This window comes from Peromyscus maniculatus, chromosome 15 (genome assembly GCF_049852395.1).
Source record: "Peromyscus maniculatus bairdii isolate BWxNUB_F1_BW_parent chromosome 15, HU_Pman_BW_mat_3.1, whole genome shotgun sequence".
Lineage (NCBI taxonomy): Eukaryota > Metazoa > Chordata > Mammalia > Rodentia > Cricetidae > Peromyscus > Peromyscus maniculatus.
Window position 1 is genome coordinate 73656250 of NC_134866.1, and position 12474 is coordinate 73668723.

At 43.6% G+C, this 12474-nt stretch overlaps 1 protein-coding gene and 1 long non-coding RNA gene across 3 annotated transcripts in view; one reads left to right on the forward strand and one right to left on the reverse strand.

Annotated features, from left to right (window-relative positions):
- Window positions 1-2340: 2340 nt before the first annotated feature.
- Window positions 2341-8755, reverse strand: LOC143268706 (uncharacterized). Its single transcript, XR_013044816.1, has 3 exons — window positions 8548-8755; window positions 3717-3842; window positions 2341-2804 (listed from the first exon to the last, which is right to left on the reverse strand). It is a non-coding gene; the product is annotated as an uncharacterized LOC143268706 (long non-coding RNA).
- Window positions 8756-8917: 162 nt separating this feature from the next.
- The window catches only part of Wdr41 (WD repeat domain 41), a 54070-nt gene continuing 50513 nt past the window's right edge, over window positions 8918-12474 (forward strand). For both annotated transcript variants that reach the window (XM_076552079.1, XM_076552080.1), the window contains exons 1-2: window positions 8918-9117; window positions 11232-11347. In XM_076552079.1, coding sequence (XP_076408194.1) covers window positions 9067-9117; window positions 11232-11347 — 167 coding nt within the window. In that variant the 5' untranslated portion in view covers window positions 8918-9066. The remainder of the gene's footprint in view (window positions 9118-11231; window positions 11348-12474) is intronic.

A 12474-nucleotide genomic window follows, 5' to 3' on the forward strand; every position in this document is an offset into this window, starting at 1 on the left:
ATGATCTTTAAAAATAGCCCCGCTCTGGGTCTCATTGATTTTTCTCCACTCAGGTTTGCTGACTCGGTCGGTTCCATTGTGCTGCTGAGCCCGTCCAATAAGTTGAAATTCTTTATTATTTTTAACTTTCAGATTTCTTTCTATTTGTTTTCTCTATTTTGTCTTTTTTTAATATTCCATTGTAATCAGGAATGCTCACAATTTCCATTTAAGCATTTATATTTATTTATTTAAATAAATAATCCTGTTTAATTTAACACCCTTTTGAGGTAAAGTGTTAGTTTTTCAATTCTGTTTCTATTTCTGCAGCCTGTGGTTCCACTGTAGACTTTTCTTATTTTTAAATCATTTTGTTTTTATTAGCTTATAAAGAACGAGGTTTTATTATAGTTTGTTTTTGTTGTTTCTTTCAACCTCTCCTTTGCCGTCCCGCCCTGTGCCCCTCCACACCGAGCAACCCCCAGGCCCCTCCCCACTTTTCTGTCACACTGGGCCTTTGTCCTCTCCAACCCCCAACACCTCATTCTGTCACTCTCCACCCCACCTCCCGGCTCCAATCCAGTGCCGTGTCTACACCCATCCTTCCAACCCATTGTTCACACACACATCCAAACATTTAAGAATTCGGATCTACATATGGGAGAGGGCATGCAGTGCTCGGCTCTTTGAGACTAGGTCGTCTCACTTAATAGAACCTTTCCGCTCCGTTCATGTTCTTAAGCATTTCATTGTGTATGTGTGCCACGTTTTCATCCTCTAACTTTCTGTGGCTGGACAGCTGGGCTGGGCCCATTTCCTTGCTATTGTGAACAGTGTGTCTGTGTAGGTATCTGGCGGTCAGCAGAGCCTCTTCTTACTGTAGGGCAGGAGAGGTGCAGCTGAGTCATATGGTAATTCTGTGTTTTGTTTTTCTGAGGAGCCTCTGTACCGATCATGGAGGTGACTGCACCAGTTTACACTCCCATCAGCAGCGGGGAGAGGTCCCTTTTCTTCCTACAGCCTCTCCAGCACTTGTTCTCTTGATCATAGTCATTCCGGCTGGGGTGGGATGGAATTTCAAAGTGGTTTTAATTAGCAGCTTCTGAAGTCTTTGTGTGATTTTATTTATTTTCATTTTATATGTATGAGCATTTTATTTGAATGTATGTCTGTGCACTGTGATCATGCAGGGCCCACAGAGGCCAGAAGAGGGTGGTGGATCCCCTGGGACTGGAGCTAAAGATGGCTGTGAGCTGCCATGTGGATGCTGGGAATTGAACACGGGATTCTTTGGAAGGGCAGCCAGTGCTCTTAACCACTGAGCCATCTCTCCAGCCCAATTCCCAACTTCTCTAACAGCTGTTTTAAAGTCTTACTGGCTTTATAATTTTGTCATTGGCAAATTGTGTTTTCCCACGGTTTGAAAACTTTATCTGCATATCACATGTCATTTGGGTTTATGCTCCCATTTGGAGTGTGACCTATGGAATACTAGTTTTAGTAGGATGCTGTAGGATTGCACAGGCATTTCTATCTTCATAACAATTGACCTCGTTAGACTTAGGCACACATCCTAACTGTGAGCCATGGTTCCAATGCCAGTTCAATTTTAGTTTTGTGTTGCTAACTGGGTTTGTCCTCTTTAATAATTTGTTTTGAACATGGGTAGAATTATTTTAGCTCTGTTCTCAAGGTTTTGGGTGTACACTTTAAGGTAAGATACATACATACAAAGGTGAGGCAGGAGAGTAAATTCGCATAAATCACGGGAAGGTTGCCTTCTGAAAGTCTTTTCACTGTGCTCCGGTGATTTCTGGTGTTTTTAGGTTACTCTTTTTCATCCTGGCCAGGAACCACCCAGTTCTACAACGTTTTTGTCTTTGGTGCCAGCTGATATGGAGGTGGAAAGATGGCAAATGGGAATTGGATCCATCAGATAGAGACCATGTTTTATTTTCTTAGAGTTTCGGTTTCTGAGTTCTCTTGTCAGCTGTTGTCACTGCTGTGGCCATTGCTGTGGGTGTCTTGAAATACAGGGCATGGGAGAGTGTGGGGAAATGTGTGTTGGGGGGAAACCCTAGAAGATTCCTCAATTCTCTCTGAGCTTTACTGCTGGGGAATGTTATTTTAAAGTGTGTTGCTTTTGTTTATGTTACATTTGTCTAACTCTGTGAAGCTGTGTTACTTTGCCTGTCTAAAACACCTGATGGTCTAATAAAGAGCTGACCTGCCAATAGCAAGGCTGGAGAAAGGATAGGCGGGGCTGGCAGGCAGAGAGAATGTATAGAAGGAGAAATCTGGGAGGAAGGAGAGAGATCAAGGAGTGAGAGGAGGAGGAGGACTCCAGGGGCCAGCTACCTAGCTACACAGCAAGCCATGGAGTAAGAAACAAAGAAAGGTATACTGGAATAGAAAAGGAAAAGCCCAGAGGCAGAAGATAGATGGGATAATTTAAGCAAAGCTGGCAAGAAACAAGCCAAGCTAAGGATGAGTATTTTAATTAAGAATAAGCCTCTGTATGTGATTTATTTGGGAGGTGGGTGGCAGCCCCCTCAAAGAGCCAAAAGAGGAAAAAACAACAACAACAACAACAACAACAACGCTTTATGGATTTCTTTTCTCAGTATTTCCAGCTACAAGAAGCTGTTCCTATGTCTTGCTGCACCACAGAGCTCATTCCAAGGTCTGAATCCTTTCAGGCTGGGAACTTCCCAGAGGAAAGGAAACAAGGACTCCATGGTGCTGTGAACTCCGGTGTTTCCCCCAATTCACCTTTTTTAGAGTTTTTTGGGATCAACACAATTGATGTTTTGTAGTTGAGTAACCTGGAAAGAAAAGATTATATGTATTTGGTTCATTCCACCCCAGAAAAGGATTCTTACTAATTTTTTAAAAACATATTCTAGATAGATACAAGTTGCTCATCAGTCATATGACTTGCAAATATTTTCTATAGTCTATGGCTTATTATTTTATTCTAGCAGTGTCTTTAAAAGAACAGATATGCTGATTTTGATAAAAAAGCATTTATCAGTTTTTTCTTTTATGGATTGTACCATTGAGGTCATATTTAAGAAATCATCTAACATGAAGTCACAAAGTGTGCCAACATGCTTTATTCCAGAATTTTTATAGATTTTTGGTTTTACACTTATGCCAATAATGCATCTTGAATTTTGGATATAAAGTGAGATATCGGTTGAATTTCAATTATTTTTGGACATGGTGGTCAAATTGTTCTAGCAGTTTTTGTTGAAAAACAAATACATTTTTCTCTGAACTGCTTTCACACTTTTGTAAAATATCCGTTATCTCTAATTGTGACTCTATTTCTGGTTCCTGTATTCTGTTCTATTAGCATGTCTGTCTTTTCATTGTAGAAAAGTATATGCGTAACATTAGCATTTAAATCACTTACAGGTATACAGTTGAATAGTATTAAATATCCAAGGTTGTGTAGCCATTAAAACTATCTATGCACAAAACTTTTTAATCATCCTAAACATAAACTATGTAGTCCTTAAATCAGAAGTCCCCACCCCCTTCTCTTAGCCCTTCATTACCTCTATTCTTTTTTTCTGTTTCCATGAATTAACTTAGACTAAGTATTTATTATAGACAAATCATTCAGTATTTGTTATAGAACTGGCATAGTTTATGTAGCATAATACTTTCAAAGTCTGTATTGTAGCACATATAAAATTTTCATTCCTTTTTATGGTAAAATATATACTCACTTAAATGCATATCCTGTGTTTTATTTAGTCATTCACCTTTGATGGGCATTTGGGTTGTTCCATTTTTTGGTTGCAGTGAACAGTGCTGTTATTAACATTGGATGCACAAGTATCTGCTTTGGTTTCCTGTGTGTGAGAGAGAGCTTGCTGGATCACATGGTAGTTGTGTATTTAACTTTTTGAAGAATTGCCAAACTATTTTTATATTGGCTACTCTGTTTTCCATTTCTGCCAGAAACTCTCAAGGATCTCATATGTCTCCACACCCCCAACACTTGTCGCTTTGCGGTTTTAAAGCATAGTTATCCTGGTATGTGTGGAGAGGTATGCCACTGTGTTTGATCTGTGTTCTCTGACGACTAATGCATAGTTTCTTTTCATGTGCTTCTTCATTGAAGAAATGTCTATTTCAGTTCTTGGCCAATTTTTTAATTGTGTGAGCCTTATTAACTTTTTTTTCAAGATTTCTTTGGCTACTTGAGACTTCTAGAATTTGTATGTATGAATACATACATCATTGAGGATCATCATTTCCACTTTTGTGAAACATTGAACATTGCTTTGGGTAGTATGGCTATATTTTTGTATCATTTTTTTCATGAACATGAGATTACTTTCCACTTTGTTAGATTGCTTAAATTCTATTGAGCAATGTTTTATAGTATTCAATATACAAGTTTTTACATCTTGGGTTAAATGAATTCTTAAGTAATTATTGTTAAGTGTGCTATTGTAAATAGAGTAGCTTCCTTAATTTCCTTATGAGGTTGTTTGTTGCTAATTTATAGCAACACAGCTGTTTTTGTGTTAATCTTGGGCTCTCCAACTTTGCTGAACTCGTAAGTTCTAGTACTTGCAGATTTTTTTGGGTTTTCTGTATGTGCACTCATGTGCTACACAATCCTAATGATGGTATCACCCTTTTCCAATTTAAATGCATTTTATTTCTTTTTGTCTGATAGCTTTGACAAGATTCACAACATCATTGTGATGGCCATTCTTGGCGGTTAACTTGACTATATCTGGAATGAACTGGGCACACCTGTGAGGGATTTTTCTTGATTGAATCATTTAAAGTGGGAAGTCCCCCTTAAATCTGGATCTTTTGAGATCGAAGAAGGACCTTAAATCTGGGCCACACATTTTGGTAGCAGCCAGTATAAAAGACACGGAAGAAGGAAGTGCTTTCTCTTTGCTTGCTTTCCATCAGGAGACAGCCATTGTTGGAATAGCCCGAGCATGACCCAGAAGCCACTCTTAATAAATCCTGTATACACATATATTCATTCTATCAGTCCTGTTTCTCTAGTGAACCCTGACTTAAGATTTTGGTACCAGATGTGGTTCTAGAGCAACAGAAGTATAAGAATGAATATTTTAAGTAACTGTAACAGGCTTTCCAATATGCCAACATCTACAGTTACTAAAGCTCCTCCTAGAAGCTTGGAGAGCCCTGCATGCCCATGGTGTGAACTATTTCACAAACTTATCAAGACAAGTATATTTGATTACCCTGATTCACCCATTGTGGGAAGGGATCTAGTGACACTCTATACAAACTTTGGAGAGTTTGCAGAATTCTCAAATGATGTTAGTTGACTGCTCCTAGTATCTCCAGATAAATTGACAAAAGAAATGAATCAGCTCCATGATGAAATTAACCAACCTCTAGCATTACCAGATACAGCGATGAAGGACAAGAATGAAGTCTTTAGGAGGCAGTGCCTAGTGGGGGGAATTGAGACGCCCTGACGAGATGGATCACATCCCTGCGCCCCTCCATGCTCTTCTCCGCAGCCATGAGGCGAGTAGTGTCGCTCCTCAACCTGTTCTCTGCCATGAGACTCAGCATCACCTCGGATCCCAAGTGATGCACATAAGCAAACATGTACCGAACCCTCTGAAACCAAACCAAGACAACCCTTGCCTCTTTTGGCTGACTTTATCAGCTTTGGTGACCGTGATGGAAGTCTGAGGAACATCAAAGTCGGTGTGGTTTTTGTGGAGCCATTATTGCTCGGACATGACATCTGCCCACTTTTCTCCTTTCCTTTGGTGATACTAGACTTCTTATGTTGGCTTACTTGATGTTCTACAGGCCCCTTAAATTCTTTGTCCCCCCCCCCCATGTTTTTCATTCCTTACATTAAGTCATTTTAATCCATCCTAGCTTTTGTTAGTTTGTGTTCACTGATTCTTCTCTCCGCTCAGCTCCACTCTCCAACTCTTCCAGTGAACTGTTTTCATTTGTTTGTATATACTTTTTTTTCTCCTCCAGAATTTCCTTTTTACAATCTTCAGCCCTCTATGTGCATAAGCGCCACACTAAGCAATGGCACCCTGAGACCCACTCATCCTCTACTTTTCTCATTCTGTTTGGGCGTTGCGGGTTTATATGCCTTTAGTTCTCTAAATTTGTGACCAACGTTTTAAAGTCTAGTGTTAAAGTTTCTTTAGAGATTGTTACTGTTGATGGATTTTCCCTTGGGGTGTGTGTGTGTTCTGGTGTGTGGGTATATTCATGTGTACATGTGTGTACATTTATGTGGAGACCAGAGTACAACTGTATTTTAAGCCAAGGTCTCTAACTTGCTTGGAACTTGCTACACAGGCTAAGCCAGGGAGTCCCAGGCATTTGCCTGACTTTGCCCCGCCCCTGTCTTTGCCCCGCCCCCAAGTGCTGGGAGTACAGTACATGCCACTGCACCTGGCTTTTTTTTTTTTTTTTAAAAAAAAAAAAACATGGATTCCAGGGATCAAACTCAAGACTCCTCATTCTTGCAAAGTAGCTCTTTCCTGACTGAACTGATTGCTCAGCCCAGATTTGTTCCTTTTAATAGGCCACACCTTCCTGGTTCTTGATATTCTTCCGAGCCTTTATTTCCGTTTGAAAACTGGCCATCTGAATCTTATAACTTGGTTTGAAATTACTGCTGAAGGGTCTCTATTCCAGGGATTAACCCAAGGAAGAAGCTTAAGGCTTTCTTGGGTCTTTTCTGAATCTGTGCTTTCCTTGGGTATATATGGTGAATTCTTCCTAAATTCACTTATATACATGGCTGCCTCGACATATCCCATCCCCTAATCATCTGCCTCTTAAATGGAAAGAGTGGAAAATTCAGGAAAGATACTGCCCTTTCTCCATCTGCTGAGGATGGAAACAGGAGTGGTTGGCCTGTGTAAATTTTAAGTCACTTTGCTCCTGGAGGACGAAAGCTTCTCAACAGACTCTAGAATCCCTCACAGTGTCTTCTGACAGTCTCTGCTGTCACAGTTGTCTCCAAGGTAGAGGGTGATTCCTCCTGAGCCCCTCCTCTAGCTTCCCAGACACCACACAGAGTTCTTTCTTCACCAAGAGGAAGTGTTCATCCTTCTCAGTGCCCTCAAGAGCAGGCAGAATGTTCCTGGCTTCAGCCATTGTGAAGGTGGACAAGCCCTGGAGGAGAGTGGAAGGTCAGAATAAATTTTCTGCTGTCTGGACAGCCATCCTGCCTGTTTGAAGGCAGTCCTTCTAGAACCGAAATTCCAACACTTCTGGGCTTCCTTTCGAGGAAGGCAAGACTTTCCTTCCTCAGGGGCTAGTCATTCTTCTGTCTGTCTTTTTTTCACTTCACTGGGTTGTTTGGATAGCAAATAGAACACAACCTTTACCTGGTTATGTGATTGTTAATCTTAACTGTCGTCTTGACTGGGTTTAAAAAATGACATAAGAGGGACAGGTACACTTCTAGGCACGTCTTTGAGAATAATTCTAGAGAGAATTAACTGTAGAGAAAAATGAGCGTCACCATTTCCTGGGCTGGGAAAAAGAAGAGAGGCAGCTGAGCGCTGCTTCCTGGCGGCCCTGGTGTAAACTGCCCTGGTCTACCGTGATGGACTCTGACATCTAAGAAACCATAGACTACACAGCTTCTCCCTCCCCCTAAGTTGTCTTTGTTAAGTATTTGGTCACAGTGATATGAAAAGCAACAGACTTTGGAGTGTTTTTGTTTGTTTGTTTGTTTGTTTTTATTTTTACAGAGTGCACTTAGACTGAATAGGAATAATCACATTAGGCCCCAGAGGCCCCTAGGTCTTGAGCAGTTGCTCACAGATAATATATTAAGTGGAAAAAATAGCTCAGTCTTATTTTTGCCTAGGCCTTTCCACTTTCCCCCTAAAGGCAGTGGTTTTTGTGATTCTTTATTACATCTTAGTAATCCATATCCTATATATTAATGCACTGGATGGGACATTTACATAAATTCCCCACAGAAATCTACTGCAAGGAGTCTCATTTGCACCTAACAAATACACACCCATGTGAGAACTTTAACCAACACATTGGTATGTAACAAATATTAAGAGCAGTAATTCTCAAGCCTTGCTATTCCAGAGAATCACCCAAAGGACTTTCTCCAAACCTTGATTTCTATGCTCCAACCACAGATATTACCACTTTTCTAAGTTTGGCGCGGAAGCCTGGACCCTACATTTTCAAACGCTATCCAGGTAACTTCTGATACAAAGGCCACGGTGTATAGCCACAGTCCTCTCACTGTTAAGAACATCCAGTGGTTGACATAGAATGTTTGGGGTTAGAAATGCTGCTCAGTGGTACAGCAGCTAATGCAAAGCCCTGGCTTCGAGCTGCAGCGTGCCTGGAATGAAGCAGGGAGGGAGGGTCGCTGCTGAGGGACAGAGTGACACGGATTGCTTGGCTTTTACTTTCTGTTTTGGGAGACTGTCTTAAACAGTTTAGGCTACGGTTAAGAACAAGGTTTTGGAGTTTATAGGTTAGGTCTTAATTCCATCATGGCCACTTACTAGCGTTTATCTTTAGACATATTACCTAATCTTTAAGCGCTTCAGTTTCTTCATCTATAACAAGGAAAGCGTTATTTGTGTGAGCATTTATGCAGACCGCACTGGCACAGTACTTGGACTGGAGCACACAATGTTGGCTGCTTTTTTTGATGTACGAGAGCGCCACTGGATTTGTTCAGGTGCAGAATTCTATTGCAGGCACACCTTCTCCATCTGGCTCTCGGTAAATCGGGAAGGTTTCCTGGTGCGCATTCCAGAGGGCATCACAAGATTTGGACAAGGCAGGCCCTTCAGTGTGGTGGCCGCAGCGCACGTCCACCAGGGGGCGCCCGCACGCCCTGAGCTCTTGCGCCAACCGCACGGCCCCCACGCGCGTGCTCACTGGGGCCGCGGCACCTTCGCCTCCGCCGCGGCGGCTTTCCGTGCGGGCTCCCGAACTAGACTTCTGTTTTCCCGCTGCCTCGCCTCCGGCTCACCGGGAGGCAGCACCAGCGTCTGCGCTGCGCCGGTCCTCGCTGCGGAGGCCGCCGACGCCCCGGGCCGGATGCTGCGCTGGCTGATCGGGGGAGGCCGCGAGCCGCAGGGCCTGGCCGAGGTAATCGGCGCGGGCCGGGCTAGTTGCGGGGCGGGGCCAGGCCGCGGGGCGGGGCGGGGCGGGGCGGTCTGAGAGGCGGGGCCTGGGTGGCTGCGGGGCGGGGCCAGGCCGCGGGGCGGGGCGGGGCGGGGCGGTCTGAGAGGCGGGGCTTGGGTGGCTGCGGGGCGGGGCCAGGCCGTGGGGCGGGGCTGGCGGGCTGGTCCGGGTTGGCTGCGGGGTGGGGTGGGCGGGGCTGTCTGCCTGAGGGGCGCGGTCGGGTTGGCTGCGGGGTGGGGTGGGCGGGGCGGGTCCGGCCGAGGGGCGGGGCAGGGTGTGGCAGGGCCTCCGGAAGTGGGTAGCAGCCTGGGGAAATAGAGGGCTGCGTAAGGGCCAACTTGTGTCAGTTCAGAAAAGTGGGACATATCCTACAAACCAGCACCTTTTGCCTACATGGACTGGCATTTGCTTAAGGAATGTGGAATTAACTACTTGCTTTTCGAGAAACCAAGTCAAGGAAATGATTTCTGTGTATTTAGTACGTGTATGGTCTCATTGTCACATTTACTTGAAATAGTGAAATGATTTTGACACCTTACAAAAGTTGACGTCTGAAATTTGTTTCGTGTGCCACCCGGAACAGTTTGTGCTACATTTCCTTTCTCATAGGAAGCGTTTTACAGTTAGGATTATTGCGAACAACTTGGCAGTTTTAACCCCTTGAGCTTTGTCATTGACACCGTGATTTAAAACAACAACAACAGCAAAAAAACCCAACAAAACAAAACCACTTATTTCATATGATTCTGAAATCCTTCAGGTTATGGAAGAATTATTGATTATTGAATGGTCATGTAACATATATATGACAATTTAAATTAACCTGCTTGTTTGGTTAATACAGTATTTTTATTAACCAGTTTGGCCATGCCTGGTAAACTCTCACTTGTGGGAAGCAGGTTCCATAATTGAGCATCTGGTAAAGGGAGACAGGATGAGAGCAAAACCATCACCACGGGGTGGACTTTCTCAGAAAGCATTAATGCGTGCTGGTTCTTACATTTTGTCCATGTAAAAGTATCTTGGTTGTGCAACTGCCCAATATGTACTCCTGATTTTCCCTAACATATGCAACATTACCTTCAGCCTCCCAGTCTAAGCGATTCTCAATCCTGAGGTAATCTTGTCCCCCGAGAATAGTACAGTGTCTGCTGTTGGCCATGGTCAGGTGTGATGGGGGCAGTGTGTGAAAAAGAGAGGTGCTGGAAGTATTCTAACACCCAGGAGAGGCCTCAGTAACAAAGACTTATCTAGTCCCAAATGTCACTTATGTCAAACTTAGGAAACCTTCTTAATAACAAAGCTTTTTTGTTTTGGTGAAATTGTGCCGGGGTTTGACTCCAGAAATGGGGTTGATAAGACCTTCCCTGAGAATTAAGTTACTCAGCGTGTGTCCTTAGCACAGTGTCTGCTGTCAGCCTTCCAGATAACACTTGGCATGGTGGAGCTACCTTTATCAATCTGGTTGTCCAGAGTGGAACCAGGAGTCTGAATTATTTCATTACTATCTTTATTCATTAAGCAGACATCTTCCAAATGCTTGTGGGTGTGCGGCTATAGTCTGGTGTTTGATACAGTCTGCAGCTTTGTTTCCAACAAGTGTGTGTGTGTGTATGTGTGTGTGTGTGCGCGTGCTGCATGCTTGTGTGTAGGACGGAGGACAACTTGTAGGAGTCAGTTCTCTCCTCCCATCATAAGGGCCCAGGGATGGAACGCAGGTCATTAGGCTTAGTGACAAGTGCCTTTCTTTGCTGAGCTGTCTCCTTGGTCTCCAACAAATTTTGATTGAGAAACACTCCTAAAAAAAAAATTGTATTGGATTGTCCCAGTAGTTTTAAAGTCAGGCTTATTGAGACTCAACAAAATAAAATTTACAGTTTTGCAAGTTTACTGTGGCTTAAAAATACTAAAAGTTTTTGGTAAGAGAAATAATTCCATGCAGAACTGGCAAATTATCCACCTGACAGTGTAGAAACGTATGTATTAGTATTAGAATGTCATAGCATGTGGCTTTTAAAAATCTTCAGCTTTATAAATCAAGTTATCTTTCTGTTTTTGCTTTGTTTTCCCATGACAAGAAAGCTGCTTTGCAGACGATAGGAGAAGACCAAAGTCAGAACCCCTACACTGAGCTGCTGGTTCTGAAAGGCCATCATGACATTGTCCGGTTCCTGGTGCAGCTGGATGACCACAGGTAAGAAGCTTACCTCGGCTAGTGGCCACTGTTCTGAAAGACATCTGAGAGCATTTCTGTTAAAAAACAACTTCAAAATTAATTCATCTTTTGTAAAAAGAAAATTTAAGATTCTGATGATAATTAGAGAGACACAACCAACTGGAAGTAGTAACATTTAGTAGAAAGTTGAAACGGGCTTTGAACCCCGATGAAAATATGTTTAATTCATTTAAGCCCAGTGTCACGTTGTCACGTCCGGGGACTTGTAGATTATATTTGCTTGCTTTTTTATTTGATGTTTTGGAAAAAAAATTGTCATGAGTTTTTAGAAATATTCATACTAGTTTAGAAGAAGCAAATGATTTTAAGAATTTGATTGAGGGAATGGGCGGCGGCGGTGGCGGCGGTGGCAGCGGCGGCGGCGGCGGCGCAGGCGCAGCACGCCTTTAATCCCAGCACTCGGGATGCAGAGCCAGGCGGATCTCTGTGAGTTCGAGGCCAGCCTGGTCTACAGAGCGAGTTCCAGGACAGGCACCAAAACTACACAGAGAAACCCTGTCTTGAAACGCCCCCCCCCCCCCAAAAAAAAAAGAATTTCTGGCCATCAAATCTGAGGAACAAATATGGTGTTTAAATATTAGGCACCTGCTGGAATCCGCTGGTTTAGTGGCAGGTGAAGTAAGATTTCTACCTGAATTTCTGTCTACGAACCCCTTTGCTGCTCTCCGATTCCTGGGTGGCCTGCAAGCTGTGTCTGCCGTGTCTGCAAGTGGAGACAGGTGCTCAGGTCTGAGGGCCGAGGGCCGGGCTTATCGCCAGGCCCGTTTAGCTGCACTTACATCACTGATGGTGTAATTTCCTAACCTGATCTCGAAGTGCTGCGAGTGAGGACTCCGCTCTTACTTACTATGATTTTTATTATTCCTTAGTCTTAGAACTCAGCACAGTGACTTACCACGCAGTCTGTGCTGCCAGGTAGCTGTTGAGGGAGTAACTCCCCAGCGTATGCCGCTGGCCTGCAGCCCGCCCTCAGCTGCCCCAGCTCTGCCGTCCCTGCGGTCGGTCCCTCTGCTGATTGGTCCCTCTGCTGACTTCGCTGCTTTTTTTCTCTTGGGCTCCTGAGTGCCTGCTGTTGAAAGACTCCC